The 16,973-nt window shown below is 39.8% G+C and overlaps 2 protein-coding genes across 3 annotated transcripts in view; one reads left to right on the top strand and one right to left on the bottom strand.

The window, feature by feature from the left end:
* supt5h (SPT5 homolog, DSIF elongation factor subunit) overlaps positions 1 to 8,792 on the bottom strand; it is a 30,923-nt gene extending 22,131 nt beyond the window's left edge. The window contains exons 1-5 of one of the 2 annotated variants that reach the window (XM_030744063.1): positions 8,631 to 8,792; positions 8,325 to 8,418; positions 4,914 to 5,073; positions 4,732 to 4,803; positions 1,226 to 1,231 (exon numbers count right to left, since the gene is read on the bottom strand). In XM_030744063.1, coding sequence (XP_030599923.1) covers positions 1,226 to 1,231; positions 4,732 to 4,803; positions 4,914 to 5,073; positions 8,325 to 8,411 — 325 coding nt within the window. In that variant the 5' untranslated portion in view covers positions 8,412 to 8,418; positions 8,631 to 8,792. The remainder of the gene's footprint in view (positions 1 to 1,225; positions 1,232 to 4,731; positions 4,804 to 4,913; positions 5,074 to 8,324; positions 8,419 to 8,630) is intronic. The other variant, XM_030744064.1, reaches the window with a different exon arrangement.
* Positions 8,793 to 9,361: 569 nt separating this feature from the next.
* On the top strand, positions 9,362 to 10,353 carry triap1 (TP53 regulated inhibitor of apoptosis 1). The gene has a single exon (XM_030744724.1). It carries the CDS (start codon positions 9,505 to 9,507, stop codon positions 9,727 to 9,729), a length of 225 nt encoding a protein of 74 aa, XP_030600584.1. The 5' UTR covers positions 9,362 to 9,504; the 3' UTR covers positions 9,730 to 10,353.
* The last annotated feature ends 6,620 nt before the right edge of the window (positions 10,354 to 16,973 follow it).

Below are 16,973 nucleotides of genomic sequence, written 5' to 3'. Positions count from 1 at the left end.
ACAATGAGAGAGAGAGACAGAAGAAAAGGAGAGTGAAAAAGGAGGAAGGAAAAGAAAAGAAACAAATCCAAAAGGAAGAGAGAAAGTGTGAGGAGCCAAAAGACATTGAGACAGGCAGCAGCAACACAAAGCATGATGGGAGACAGAAACAAAGAAAAACAAAGCGATTAATGGTGACTGTGCAGTACAGAGGAGCATGGAGGCAGTGATGTGCTTTATGGAGGCCGTACAGTAGAAACAAACTCACTCAAAAAACCAACACATTATGGTCAATTTAAGCTTGTCGCTGCGGCCGTTGCTTTAGTGTTTCGGCTCGTCGGGACTCGTCCTGCACCGTTTTTGTAACCCGGCGCGACCGGTCGGGTTAAAGACACGAGTCTGTGACTGTCGGATTTTGTTGAGGCCGCATCACTGTTGACTGAGGACGACACCTCTGCGTGAACAGTGATGAAAGCCCTGCGGACTAAACGCTCCTGGTGTGATCTGAACCCTGCAAAGGAGCAAAGCCCCGTCTGGTGCACGTCGAGAACTCCTGAGGTTAACGTCTGGTTGGAGAGCAAGCACTCACACGAAGCAACTAGCAGGAAGGTGAGGACCAGGGACCACAGAAGCAGCCGCCAATGCGAGCGAAGGATACCGACCATTTCCATATGACGGCGGCAGTAAACGCATCTGAGGGTTACCAAGACAACCGCGCGACCAACTGTGAGCTACAAAACGCTGCATATGTGCACGGTGCTTTAGATGCTACGTTTCCATTTTGTTTCTACTGTACATCCACCGTCAGTAAAGCTATGCATCATCATCATCATCATGAAAAGCTTCACCCACACTGGTTAGTGTGTAAATTAAAAACACGGCCGCTTTCAGTCAGGTAGCAGATTCAGGCAAATGATCACACTTGGTTCTCTGAGAACTGCCTTATGTTAAAACTGTTCGGCTCCAAACAAACATCAATTTAAAGAGTTTTTACTCATATTTAATTTCTTTAATCCACAGTTTGGGGTTTTTGCTCAACGAGCCAGTCATGGATTTGCCCTCAGTGCTTCCTCGTCTCACACCACACACTCACGAATGCAGCAATGCTGAGATGAGGTGTGGCGGTGGGGTTAATACACTCTGGGACATGGCTTTAATCAAATGGATGGGGCTGACATCCTATTTACAGCATGGATACCGATGGAACACATCAATCAGAGCAGGAGAGCATCAGGAGCAGATTTACCGTTAACTGGAGGCCGCATGCACGACAGAGGAGCCGGCAAGACAAAGAGAGTTCAGTCAGAAAACAACCTGCACACACTGAAATTCACTGATTTTAATGTGCTTCACACATTTCACTGCGACTGTACTGACACAGCAAGGACACTCACTTCCTGTTAAGATAGTTAAGGGCATATTTAAGGTTCGGTTTGTTTTGCTTGTTAGTAGGATTACTGAAAGAGCTCTGGATGGATCTGCATCCCAAATTAGAAGAGACAGATTTTTAGATCAACCTTTTCTGATTTTCAAACAAATTGGAAAATTGGAAATCATCATTTTGATGTTCTACCAACATTCTTCTGGGTTCAACATATCAAGGACCATTTCGTTATCTGGGTCCAGACGGTGTTATCGCCTCAGTGAATCAATCAATCAATCAATCAAGCAAGCTATGAGCACACTGGCATGAAAAAAGGCAGCGCTTGCATCATGTGACAGCAGATCAGCTCATTTTACAAACAAAAGGACGATATCAGAAAAATCCAGAAGTTAAACACACAGTGCAGGTCCTGTGTGAAAAGTGCTGCACAGTATGTACAGAACTATAAAGACTTCTTCCTGACTGTGTCCTCAGGTCGGACTTTTAAAGACCCACAAAAACTCAGTTTAATTATTTCAATTATTAAAATAGTCTATAAAAATATAGCATAATTTATTGGTAGATTTATATTTTATATCATCAATCTATACAAGATAAAAAGCAGTAACTGAAGGTGTTGAATAAAAGTAGAGGTGTAAATGCTGAGCCTGTGCATGCTGCAGGTATGTGTGCAGCTGTGACAGCAGGTTATCCGCATTCAGACGGCTCTCGCTGCAGCTGCTGCGTCAAACTGGGAGCAGCTAAAAGCACTGCGTTCCTTCACATTTAGACTCCGGCATGCAGCTGGTTTGATGATGGACTTTTATTGAAGTTCTGATGTGAAAACACTGAGCTTAAGGGGAAAAAAACTGCCCATTTCAGCCAGGTTACAGCACAGTGGAAATCGGCTGGTGGAAACACAGTTAAATGACCTAAGCAGACAGCAGCTGGCTAATCAACATGCTCTACATGCATTTTTTTTTTTAATTTTTAAACTGACCCTGGGCCAGCAGGCATTCAGTGCTGTTAAAATCTGGTATTTAAAAAAAAGTCTATTTCAAGCCAGAATGTGCAGGTTACCGGAGTTATCAATATCTGTATTATTAAGACACACGAGGATCTGAGTATTATTATGATTATGTGTCATTACACTACAACTTTTCGTCCATGTCTCCTTTTTGTAATTAAATAAAGTGGAAGGCATTATAGTTTAATACATCCCATTTTATGGTAAAGACTGAGATTCTTCTTTTAATAAAATTGTTGTTTTGATGTTAATGTGCGATCAATCACAGCACCGAGACGTTTTAAAGTTCCTGTTCCTTAACTGCAGTTTTCTCAGTACTAAATACTGACCAATCCTACTGCACAGCAAGTCTGTGGCTCTCTGAATAAAAAAAAAAAATCTGATCTCAGCATTGCCAACGTGAAGTGGTGCTCAGACATGTGGTCTCACTCACTGACTCTTAAAATCTGAAATTCATTAGAAATAAATCAGCTGCTGTTTTCTTAAGTCTTCACATTAGGAGCGTCCCCTCGCAGACAGAATAATATTTGAGATAAACACTCTCCGTTTTCCTGCTAAGTGTTTCCACATTTTGAATTATGAGGCTTGGATTATGACATGCAACTTTACTTCAATGGAGCCAGATTTACTAACGCCTGCAAAAGCTTCTGTTACTATTTACTAAACTTTACAACTGCAAAGTGTAGACAAAGGTATTTGAGGCCTCACTGCATAGAAGTTTCCCTTTAAGACATCCAAATTTAGGGAGTGTAAATGATTCATAAAACTGGATGCACTTCTGCTGGTTACTACAAACTGAGCTGAACTTAATGCCAAAGCAGTCTTATCCTGGGCCTGATGTGTCTGCAGTAGTTTCCACTAGAAGTATTTACTGGGAACGAGAGAGGGAGAGGATTGCTCAGATATTTGGCTCTGTCCTGCAGCTCTTCACTGAGGCTTCACCGTGACCGCTTACAGCCAAGCTCACATTTCTGCTCGTTAGTAAAACTTGTATTTTGATCACGCAGAGCAGAATTTCATGGATGGGAGGACAAGAATCCAAACACAAGGCAGGCGACAGAGTTTGTTTTTACAGTGAGCTGATAGGTTTGCAGTCACATTTCTACAGAGAGAGCAGTCCACAAGGAAACGTGCAGCGAGCACAGCAGCCTCTGAGTCTTTTCTCAGCAGTGCGCACACACAGCAGCTTCTGTTACAGCCGAGAGTGAAAAAGGACAGCCGCCGCCTCACACGTAAAAGTCTGTCTTTACTTGATGACTGTCAGCAATTGATGGCAAGTAGTTGCAGTGATCAACTCGAGGTTAGGGCAGTGCAATTAATCAAATTTCAATTTTGATTTCAGCTCCAAATAATTGGCAAAAAAAAAAAAAAATGTTATTACTGAAAGAATTTTGTCTGTAAGAATACTCTCAGTCCTGATTTAAGCTGCAGCATTGAGTCTTACAACATTGCTAACACTTAGGCTTGTTTGCGGTGCATTATGTGTTAATTACCATTAATCACCCAGCGTGATAGCTACGCCGTAACCTACGAAGTAACCTGGAGTGCACCTCTCGAGAACTGTAACTACAGCCCGCAGCTATTCTGATTGGCCTGTTCAGCTCCGTCGATTCCTCCCGTACACTTCCACTTATACACCGCAGTTTTGAATTTATTGGTGAGAGAATAACAATCATTGTCTCAGTTTAAGGACTGCCAAATGTCAGCAACTTTCTGGAGGGAGATGAAACTATCTGAATGGACGTGAGGGAATGAACAAAAAACCAGACGGGCAAATATGTTTGCACTCGAAAAAACCTGACCACAAAAACAGCGAGAACCCAGGAGGGAATTTGTTTCTGTCCCGCAGCAACTACATCACTATCTGTGCAGCAATTTCTGAACTTCTGCTTTCTGAGGTTCTGGCTGGACTCTGAGTGGAAAGAGTTGATGTGACTTTCTGTGCATGTAGACGGTAACAGATTTGGGAGAGTGGGACTCTTGGAATCTCATGATATGAAATATTGACATTAACAAATACCTGCAGCGTCACACGGCCGGCACAAAAACAAAAATGAAGCACACAAGTGTCCAGACACCTGTTGTTGATTTTTATCTTGTACTGCTTTTAATGCAGAGTAAAAACAGAAGAATTTATATCTCATCAGGTCTGCTCATTTTGCTTCGTCAGGCTGCGATCGTGCAGGTCGTTACTGAAAAGATCAAGCTGTGCTTTGGCTTTTAACTTTCCAAAGTGTAGGCTGCTTATTAAAACTGGATCAGGATTCATAAATTGTTTTTTTGTTTGTTTTTAACGACCAGAGTTTTAAAGTTTGAGCTCATCCCAAAACTTTTTTAACAGCTCTCATCTCGAGTTTCTTACCTTTCTCCAAGATATCCCCGGCTCCATCCTCCCACTGATCCTCATCCTCATCCTCATACTCATCGTCCACATCTGGACAGACAAACACAAAGTCAGATGTGCATCCCTCATCAAGGACATCATCATCATCATCATCCTGAGAAGTCTTCATGGGGGGCCGAGGGACAGTCGTTTGTTCGCACCAGCTTCATCCAGGATGAACCCCCCGTGTCTCGGTTTCTTCCTTGGACGATCGTCGTCATCGTCCTCCTCCTCTTCTTCATCGTACTCCTCCTCATCCTCCAGATCCTCCCCCTCCTCGTCTGCTACCTTGTCACTGCCCACGGGACTGCCCGTTTCCTCCTGGTGACAGAACAACAACAACAACAAAAAAAAGAAAAATCAATCACCTGCATCGACTGTTCCCGGTCCAAGTGTCCAATGCCAGATGAGTCTCTTATCGTACTGCGGTGCTCCGACTCTTACCTTGTGCCGGGGATCACGTATAAAAACAATCCAGAGGCCAGAGCACCAACTTAAAGACTTAAACCAGCAACCTGTAGGTAAGTAATCAGCTGCTCAAACCTCCAGTGTTTGTCTCACACAAGCCTCAGGTTAAGGTGCAATTCATTTGGTAGTGGGAATACCAAATGGAATTCCCAGAATTTTTTTTCTTGTAAAATTGTCCATTTTTCCTGTAAAAATTGCATATTTTTCCTCATACGTTTGTCACTTTTTTTCAGTAAATTTGCTGCTAAATTTAAACTTCCCCGATGTCGTGCCAAAAGACGACTGTCGGCATTTAAACTGTTCTAAATGAGCTGTTGGTCTATGATCCGTCAGACAGCTCTCTCATTATTGATGAAGTAACTTTGAGCCAGAAAGAACCTTCTTGTCACAACGTAGAAGCTGCAATCAGTTCTTTTTCTTTTTTTTTGTCAAAGTGACTGTTTAAAATATCATTTATCCGGATACAAAAAAAATCTTGTGCAAAAAAAAAAAAAGTGTTACACTATGGAAAAGCCCACTTTATGGAAATGGAGTTGTGACACTGGTATTACTGTGTAAAAAAGTATTTTATTTTGAAACAAAATAAACATGGCGTCTAACCAGATCCTCACTCTGGGTGGCATTAACTCGGCCTCCAGTAACACTGAAATCTTTTTGACCAGGATCTCTCGTTCAGTGTAGGGGTGTGCGATTTATATCGTCTATGATAATATCCTAATATCCTATCTATATTGTTTTTTGTCAATATCGCACACTCCCAGTTCAATGTGTATATTAAGTCATCTTATCTTAAAGACCTCATAGTACCATATCACCCCAATCGAGTACCTCGCTCTCAGACTGCAGGCTTACTTGCAGTTCCAGAATACTTATGAGAATAATGGGAGGCAGAGCCTTCAGCTTTCAGGTCCCTCTCCTGTGGAACCAGCTCCCAGGATCAGGTGACCCTGAACCCTCCCTTAATTATACTGCAATAGGCCTAGTGCTGCTGGGGGGGTTCATATGAGTGTTTCTTTTTCTTTCACCTCTTTTACTCTGTTTATACTCCACTCTGCATTGAATCATTAGTTATTATTAATCTCTGGCTTTCTTCCACAACTGGTCTCAGCAGATGACCCCCCCTCCCTGAGCCTGGTTCTGCTGGAGGTTTCTTCCTGTTAAAGGGAGTTTTTCCTTCTCACTGTCGCCAAGTGCTGCTCATAGGTGGTCATTTTGGCTGCTGGGGTTTTCCGTGTGTTATTGTAGGGTCTCTACACTACAATATAAAGTGCCTTGAGGTGACTGCTGTGATCAGGCCCAGTTCTAGCCCGCTGTAGCTGGGTGAGCAGACTGAAAATGTAGGTGGGCAAGCATAAACATAGACACAAAATATTAGGCTATATTTGTTTTTTGGGATGTTGAATATAGCCATAGCAGACACAAAGATATACATATATACCCTCTCCATTTATCTGGGCTTGGGACATCACAGAAACTACACAGATTTGTGACCTTTTGTGGCTGGAATATACATGTTTTTTGTTTTTGTTTTTTTACTATACAACAGTACAACAAAAAGAGAACAGCAACTGCAAAAAAACGCAAAATGCGAAAAACTACAGAATCAGTCTTCTGTTTTTTTTGGGCAAACTTTGTGACAAATTCATTCGGGAAGCAGAAACATGCGTCCTGAGCCACAGAGTATTCCAGCCAAGGTCTAGTGCGTTATCACGCCGGGTTGAATGAGCAGAACGTATTGGCGAAGGCACGTTTAGTTATCTAGCACTGGCTGTGTGGGCACAATGCTATTCAGGTCCGCAACGGTAGAACCTGACGCTGAAACGGCCAGAGGAAAGACCTGCTTTGGGTCTGGGGATGTGTCTAGAGTAGGACTAGCATTAGGGGTGCTTGTGCTATTACATGCAGAGAAACTAGTCGGCAGATTGTCTGCTGATCAGACAGAGGAGGAGACGGAGCAGGTAACCCGCTCAGGGGGAGCTATTTCAGCACGGGCAGCAGCGGGAGCTGTTGAGGATACTCCGGGGCTAGACTTACTGATAGCCTTGAAGCAGCAATACATGCTCACGGCAAAAAGTAAAAATATTAACATGGAAACTAGAGTGTGACCCAGATTAAAGAAAAGCACGAAAAAAGAGCTGTTCAGTTGACCCTGCGTGCAGCGCAGAATCAGAGTATGAGAAAGTGTCATTGTGTGGAAAATAAAAACTATCGTAGGCGTAGCTTGATGGGAGGACCTTTCGCTGCCCGCAGGCAGTATGAGAGGTTTTGATTGAGTGGGCAAGAATCAAATTTGGGTGGGCTGAGCCCACCCTTGTCCTATGCTACCGCCAGCCCCGGCTGTGATTTGATGCTATATAAATAAAATAAAATTGAACATATTTCCTGAAGTTCTATAAAGAACTGCTCATGGTACGTTTCTCATAATTTCATATGAAGGTTTTCACTGACGTCACTGTTGTGACCCACTGCTGTGGGAACAGCATGACTGACAGCATGTGGTTTGATGCCCTGTAACAGCCATTTTATAAAAGGGATTTTTCATTGAAAATTCCCACTGGTGTCACTTTCCTTATGAGAAAGAGCAGAGCCATTATTCACTCATTGATTCTCTGGCATAAAATATTAATCATTCATAATAGTACAACGAATTATTAATTATTCTTCTGTGACTGGGAGTTTTAAAGCCTTTTATGAACCATTATTTCCTCAGTCTCTTCAGGAATAACAAAAGCATGGCACATGGGGCCTTTAAGTTAATATACAAAACAGATTTTACAAAAATCATTAAGCTGTCATGTTTTTGAGTTAATAACATTAACAATTTACATAAAAATGTGGCATCACAGCAGGTCCAACAACCCAGAGTCACAATGATACGTATGGAAAACCGCTCATTTCCAAACCTGCTGCATATTTACCCAAGTAAACACGATATCAGACAGAAACACACAAACACCGGCGATCGCTTCTTGGCACGACACCGTTTTTTCTGTTAAGTTTCTACTTTTCCTCGCATATGCTCGTGTTTCAGTCCGTTTGCCGTTCGGCCGCCTCAGCTGCTCTGTTTACCTCTTGTTAGCATGTTTAGCAGCCGGCTAGCTCACCTCATTCTCCTCCACTTCCTCGGCCTCTCCATCGCTGCTGCGCTCGCTCTGGTTATCGGAGAAGTCGCTGTCCTCGCTGTCGGACATCTCGTAGCTGCGGACAGAAGCAGTTTTAGTGGAAAGAAAAAAAAAGAAAAGATCCCAAAGCAGCTCGGTGAAGTTTGAATCGACGTCCGGCTGCGGGGCCACAATAATCAGCAGGGCCTAGCAGGGCAGGCTGCCGTGTTATCACAGAGGTAACGTACAAAAACCTCCCCAGCAGCCGCAGTCAGACGTTAAATAAGGGGCTCCGTGGTTCTTACATACCTGTTTCAACCAGCCGCTGCCGGTTTGAACCAGTTCTTTGATGAATAAATGTGAATATGAGCTTATTTCTGTTTCTCTGGTGATTCTTCGCGCATTCCCGACGAACAGCGAGATTTCGGAAAGCTGCTCAAAAAGTCTCGCGGGGTTTTGCGCAACGGGAAGTAAACAGAGAAGAGACATCACTCCGCTTTATTTTCGGGGTCACGCTGATATTTTTAATTTCCTCCAAAGTTGGAATATTTTATTTTAAAGATTAATCATAAATGGTAAAAAATCTGCTGAAAAAGTGAATAAACCAACCACCCGAAAGGCTGAAGAAGCCTTTCGGATGAGAGGTGAAACGTCTTCAAGAAACAAAAAGCAGTCCAGTCGCCTTTCTTCAAGCTCCAGAGAATAAACCAACGCTTTCACAGGTATTTTCAAGTTTTGCAGTTTAGAGACGAAACTATTTTTTTGTCCAATAAAATATATAAAAAAATATCAACAAAAAAATAGTAAATAATTAAATAAAAGAAATAGAAAATAAACAACACAATTGATTTGAAAACTTTTTAACAAATAAAATGATGAGGATTGTCTCAGAGGGATCTCTGCACAGCCGGCACCTGGGGTCTTGCCTGGTGTGGTAGGAATGGGGTCGGGGGGTCGGGATGGTGATTTCCCCTCAGAGGAACTTCCTTCTCTTACATAACATCTCTGCTACGTCTGCTATGCTATTCGACGTCGCTCTCAAACCAGCCAATCACGTGGCGCAGACCAAGGTGAGCATCGTGCGCATGTTGCTGTGGGTACTGGAAGACCACGTAGATCGTCCAGGTTTCGCTTGCTCGTCGTTGTTTCTGTGCTGAGTGGTGTTGTTTTTTTTTTACTGGAGATGAACAGCGTTGGGGAGGCCTGTACGGAGCTGAAGCGGGAATACGACACCTGCTTCAACCGCTGGTTCGCCGAGAAGTTCCTGAAGGGGGACCGGAGCGGCGACCCGTGCACGGAGAGCTTCCGGAAGTACCAGCGCTGCGTGCAGGCGGCCATCAAGGAGAAGGAGATCCCCATCGACGGCGTGGATTTCATGGGGCCAAACAAGGACAAGCCTGAAAGCTGATGGAGGACTGCTATTCTATAAACAGGTCACACTGAGCGGAAGCCACAAGGCCCACCGAGCATGCGCAGAAGCGGAGAGGCTGCTGTCGCTAGGTTTATGGGGTGAAGTCACCCTAAAGGAATTGTTCTCTTAGATTTCAGCTTTTCTTTAACTCCACGGCTCTGTTCGGACTTTGTTTGTCACAGGGACGCTTCCAGGCGGGTTTCCGCGGAGGGCTGAGAGCTGCTGGCGGCGCCACAAACCCGTGAACCCTCACTAACCTCATAAAGGCCTGTCTGCGTGGATGAAACAGCAGAGTTCTTTAACGATGCATTAAAACCACGAAAATAAGATGATTAAAAACTGTTCCGAAGTCAGTAAAAATGTAAATGTTGTTTCTTCATTGCGCAAATGAATTAAAGTATCCGGACAGGACCCGTGTTGCGTTTTGATTCTCGCAGATGACGGTGGGCTCAGTCTCAGTATCACAGACTTTTAAGATGGCAGACCTCAGTGCAGCGTTTGATACTGCTGACCATAGTATTTTATTACTGCGTGCCGCAGATGATACCCAGCTTTATCTGTCCGTGATGCCAGATGAAACCCATCAATTAGTTAAACTGGAGGAATGTCTTAAAGACATAAAGGACCAGATGACCTCTAATTTTCATATTTCTCCCATGTTGGCTTCTCTTCATTGGCTCCCTGTTAAATCCAGAATTGAATTTAAAATCCTTCTCCTCACATACAAGGTCTTGAATAATCAGGCACCATCTTATCTCAAAGACCTCATAGTCCCATATCACCCCAGTAGAGCACTTCGCTCTCAGACTGCTGGCTTACTTGTGGTTCCTCGGATACTTAAGAGTAGAATGGGAGGCAGAGCCTTCAGCTTTCAGGCCCCTCTTCTGTGGAACCAGCTCCCAGCTTGGATTCAGGAGACAGACCCCCTCTCTATTTTTAAGATTAGGCTTAAGACTTTCCTTTATGATCAAGCTTATAGTTAGGGCTGGATCAGGTGACCCTGAACCCTCCCTTAGTTATGCTGTTATAGGCCTAGACTGCTGGGGGTTCCCATAATGCACTGTTTTTCATTCACCTCTTTTCACTCTGTTTATACCCCACTCTGCATTTGACCCTTTCATGCATAGTGGTCACTAGACTGGACAGCTATTCAAAAGCTGTTCTCTTGTATATACATGCGTTTTGTTATAGTAGTTGTATTGCAGCCAACACAGTGGATGCTTTTGCATCGTCCCATACACTGCCACCTAGTGGCCAGACATGGGAACTTGTCTTTGTTATTTGAATGTAATTAACAGGATCAGGATTAGTCAGCACTCACAGTAGTGACGCTCGATCTGAGGACGCAATATCATTTTCTGTTACTGGTTTGTTAAATAAATATTTTTCTGGTTCAAAAGTCAAATGCATGGTGTCCGGCTGAGTGGACGTGTTTGTAACACCGTGAGAAAAATAGGTTCATAAACAAAATTTCAATTGCATTTTTTTTCATATTTAAAGAGGAATAAAAACACTCAGGAAAAAGGTATTGACCGAGTTTCTTATAATTCATGCGTGAAAGGCTCATTAGTTATTATCTTCCACAGTGTGTCTTTTGTCCTGTCTCTCCCCCCTCATCTCAAACCAGTCACAGCAGATGACCCCCCCTCCCTGAGCCTGGTTCTGCTTCAGGTTTCTTCCTGTTAAAAAGGGAGTTTTTCCTTCCCACTGTCACCAAGTGCTGCTCATAGGGGGTCATTTTGACTGTTGGGTTTTCTCTTTTGGGGTCTTTACAGTATAAAACACCTTGAGGTGACTGTTTGTTGTGAATTGGGGCTATATAAATAAAATAGAATTGAATATTATGGCAGTGACTGTTTTAGATCATTCTTATCATAGCTCAGTAACGCTAGGCTAAAAATAACTTGTAATCACAGATTTGAAAAGACATTCATGAATAAAACCATAACCTATATCACTAAAAACAAACATTTGTTTAGGTGCAAAAATTATGTGTTTGGTATTGACAGTCTTACAAAACATTCTGATTTTCAGACTTTGCAACACAGTTATTCAAAAAAAACAGTAACACTTCTCTACTCACTGTGAAACAATTAGAGAGAGGAAGTCTGTCTTTATGGTTTGTACAAATTTGAGCTATGTGGCTGAAAAAAGGCTTCCCATAAATGGACCATAACTCTTCTTGTTTCGGTAGTGACATGAAAACATGGGTGTTTACGATAAAACCACAAAATCATTTTGAATATTTAAACTTCCCTTTAAAATATATCTATCTATATATCTATAGATAGATTTATATATATCTATAGATAGATTTATATATATCTATATATAAATCTATCTATCTATAGATAGATTTATATTTATATATAGATATATATAAATCTATCTATAGATATATCTATATCTATAGATATATAGATAGATAGATTTATATATATCTATATATAAATCTATCTATAGATATATATATAGATAGATTTATATTTATATATAGATATATATAAATCTATCTATCTATATATCTATAGATATATAGATATATCTATAGATATATAGATAGATAGATTTATATATATCTATATATAAATCTATCTATAGATATATATATAGATAGATTTATATTTATATATAGATATATCTATATCTATATCTATAGATATATAGATAGATTTATATTTATATATAGATATATATAAATCTATCTATAGATATATAGATAGATTTATATATATCTATATATAAATATAAATCTATCTATCTATATATCTATAGATATATAGATAGATAGATTTATATATATCTATATATAAATCTATCTATAGATATATATATAGATAGATTTATATTTATATATAGATATATATAAATCTATCTATCTATATATCTATAGATATATAGATATATCTATAGATATATAGATAGATAGATTTATATATATCTATATATAAATCTATCTATAGATATATATATAGATAGATTTATATTTATATATAGATATATCTATATCTATATCTATAGATATATAGATAGATTTATATTTATATATAGATATATATAAATCTATCTATAGATATATAGATAGATTTATATTTATATATAGATATATCTATATCTATATCTATAGATATATAGATAGATTTATATTTATATATAGATATATATAAATCTATCTATAGATATATAGATAGATTTATATTTATATATAGATATATATAAATCTATCTATCTATATATCTATAGATATATCTATATATCTATAGATATATAGATAGATAGATTTATATATATCTATATATAAATATAAATCTATCTATATATATATCTATAGATAGATTTATATATAGATATATATAAATCTATCTATCTATATATCTATAGATATAGATATATCTATAGATAGATTTATATATATCTATATATAAATATAAATCTATCTATAGATAGATAGATTTATATATAGATATATATAAATCTATCTATAGATATATATAAATCTATCTATAGATATATAGATAGATATATTTTAAAGGGAAGTTTAAATATTCAAAATGATTTTGTGGTTTTATCGTGAACACCCATGTTTTCATGTCACTACCGAAACAAGAACAGTTATGCTCCATTTATGGGAAGCCTTTTTTCAGCCACATAGCTCAAATTTGTACAAACCATAAAGACAGACTTCCTCTCTCTAATTGTTTCACAGTGAGTAGAGAAGTGTTACTGTTTTTTTTGAATAACTGTGTTGCAAAGTCTGAAAATCAGAATGTTTTTATATATAGAATACAATCAAATTTAACATTTAAAAATAATTTAAATCACATTTTCATTCACTGAAATTTAAATGTTGGAGTTTAGGACCTCCGCCTCCTGATAGAAAGACATAAAAGAAGGATATTATGTATATTTAATTTACTACTATCTGAACTAATCTTGTTTTTTAAGTACGGGACTGCAATTTGAACCAATTTGGTTAAATGGCACACACACACACACACACACACACACACACACACACACACACACACACACACACACACACACACACACACACACATCCAATTCAGCATCCTAGGTAGCGTACTGCAGCTGTCAGACAGACAGAAAACAGTTTGAAGTCATTTGATTGAAAACATGAGTTAATGCTGGACAGTACTCAGGAACGTGAGCGATCTAAAGCTGTGACTGTTTTGATGAGTTGTGCTGTGAGAATTGTGAAAAACTGTTATGAGCTTGATAAATTAATCCAGGGTTTATGACTCTGGCTACAAACATGTTCAGATGAAGTGGGAGGAGTTTGGAGCATCTGACCGTCACAAACACGGACAGGTCTACTGCCGTGAGTTACCCTGGAGATATACCCCACCTTCATCGTGCTGAAAACCCAGGTTGACCCTGAAGTTGTCTGGACTTTATAGGCAAAGGCAAAGTTTATTTCTTTAGCACATTAAAACAACTTCCGTTGACCAAAGTGCTGTACAGATCATCACAACATGCAATAGTCCTTAAAACAATAAATACAATCAAAAATCAAATATATTAACTGGTAAGACCCTAGATAAAATCACAAATATATAAAAACAAGGATACCATAATAAAGCCAGGATATTCCACTCAACTAGTCAAGTCAAGTCAAGTTTATTTATAAAGCACGTTTAAAAACAACAGCAGTTGACCAAAGTGCAGTACATTTAAGATAAATAAAATAACTTAAAACACAATGTAAAAGAGATAGTTAAAACAGGAAGCATAAAATTATAAAAACAAAAATAAAAATAAAAGAAAACAACATCAGTAATGTATCCAGTACTCATTTTGATTTAAAAGCCAAAGAATAAAAATGGGTTTTCAAACGAGATTTAAAGATGTCAACTGTAGGGGAGGTCCTGATGTGAAGGGGCAGCTTGTTCCATAATTTCGGAGCAACGACTGCAAAAGCCCGATCACCTCTATGTTTTAATCTTGACCTCGGTACAGTTAAGAGCATTTGCTCAGCAGACCTCAGTGATCTGATGGGAGTGTGCAGGCTTATAAGATCAGAGAGGTAGGTAGGTGCTAACCCATGCAACGCCTTAAAAACAAATAATAAAACCTTAAAATCAATTCTAAAACTGACTGGTAACCAGTGTAAGGATGCAAGTATGGGGGATATATGGTCTCGTTTATGAGTGCCGGTTAGTAATCGTGCTGCTGCATTTTGAATCAGTTGCAGACGACGAAGTAGCGACAGACTGACACCTGAATAGAGACTGTTACAGTAATCGAGTCAAGATGAAATGAAAGCATGGATAGCTTTCTCAAAATCCGTGGAACAGAGAAATGGCTTCACCTTTGCAAGCAGACGAAGATGGAAGAAGCTAGATTTGATGACGGTATTAATGTGCTTGTCAAAACTAAGATTTGTGTCAAGGATCACCCCCAAGTTCCTTGCACAGGGTTTATTATATATCTTTAAGGGGCCAAGGTCATAGAGGTCAGGGGTACCAAACACAATGACCTCGGTTTTCTGCTCATTTAATTTAAGAAAGTTTTGAGCCATCCATGTTTTAACTTCCTCCAGACAGTCCAGTAAGGCCTTCAAAGGACTCACTGAGTTTTTTTTCAGTGGCAGATAGATCTGCGAGTCATCTGCATAACAGTGGAAGGGGATGCAGTGTTTTTTAAAGACTGAACCCAAGGGGAGCATATAAATTGAAAAGAGGGCTGGGCCAAGAATGGACCCCTGGGGCACCCCACATGAGAGCAGGCTTTCAGAGGAAGAAATCTCTCCCAGCCTAACTGTAAAACTTCTGTTCGTTAAATAGGATTTGAACAATTTAAGTGCAGTCCCTTTAATACCAACAAAGTGCTCCAGTCGAGATAAAAGGATACCATGATCTATGGTATCAAAGGCAGCACTAAGGTCTAAGAGTACTAAAATGGCAGAGTCCCCCAAATCAGTAATAGTTAAAAGGTCATTTAAAACTTTTAAAAGTGCGGTTTCAGTACTGTGATATGCTTTAAACCCAGACTGGAATACTTCAATAACACCATTTTGGTCTAAGAAGGTCTGGAGCTGAAGGAGGACAACTTTCTCCAAGACTTTTGAAAGAAATGGCAGTTTAGAAATTGGTCTGAATTTGGATAAAATGGTTGGGTCAAGGTTTTGTTTTTTAAGAATAGGTTCTACCACAGCGTGTTTAAAATCAGCAGGGACACAACCAGAATTAAGACTGCTATTGATAATAGACAGCACACTCTTTCCCACTGTGTAAAAAACATCCTTTAGTAGGCGAGATGGAATAATATCTAAAGGACATCTTGTGGGTTTCAACTGGTTGACTACTTCATTCAGCAGTGAGAGAGACACGGGCTCAAAGTGGTCAAAGGTAGTAGCGGTTATTGTGTGAACAGATGGGTCGGTGACAGGAGGGATAATATGAGACCTAATATTAGCTATCCTATCAACAAAAAATCTTAGTAATTTTTCACACACAGCTTTAGACGCAACAAGAGGAGGAGCACCGGGAGGATTTAGAACAGAGTTAATAACAGTAAATAAAATGCGTGGTCTGTGACAGTTATTAGACACAATCTCAGAGAGATACTTTGTTTTTGCTGCTCTTACAGCTCTCTGATAGTTCAGTAAAGATTCTCTGAGCGCATCAAAAGACACTTGAAGTTTATCCTTTTTCCATTTACGTTCGGCTTTTCTACACATCTGTCTGAGTTCTCTGGTGCCACTGTTCAGCCAAGGCTCAGTTTTAAGTTTTGGTCTCCTGATTTTGAGAGGAGCAATGGTGTCAAGGATTTCTGAACAGGTGGAATAGAACAGAGAAAGTAAGTCGTCAGTGTTCAGCTGGCTGGGCCAATCAAGAAGTACTGCATTGTAGCTATTTTGATAGCAACGAATAAAGTGATCAGCAGTAACTGAATTAACCATACGAGATCGGTGTGTAGGCACATCAGGTTTGGCTGACTGACATGAAAGTGAAATCTCAAATATTACAGGCATGTGATCAGAAAAATTAACTTCACAAATTTCAATGTCACAGAGAGGCAGGCCACTAGACAGTACAAGATCCAGAGTATGTCCATGTTCGTGTGTCGGGCCTTTAACTAACTGCGCAAAATTAAAAGAGTCCAAGACATTTAAGAAATCATTAGTCATGGGCGCATTTAAGCAGCAGACATGAATATTAAAATCACCTAGGATTAAAACACTGTCATATTTCGGCATAATTCCTGCCAAAAATTCAGAG

The sequence above is a fragment of the Archocentrus centrarchus genome, chromosome 13, assembly GCF_007364275.1.
Source record: "Archocentrus centrarchus isolate MPI-CPG fArcCen1 chromosome 13, fArcCen1, whole genome shotgun sequence".
In the NCBI taxonomy this organism is placed as follows: domain Eukaryota; kingdom Metazoa; phylum Chordata; class Actinopteri; order Cichliformes; family Cichlidae; genus Archocentrus; species Archocentrus centrarchus.
The sequence above is the reverse complement of the archived record's forward strand: the minus strand, read 5'-3'. Positions and strand labels throughout refer to the sequence as shown.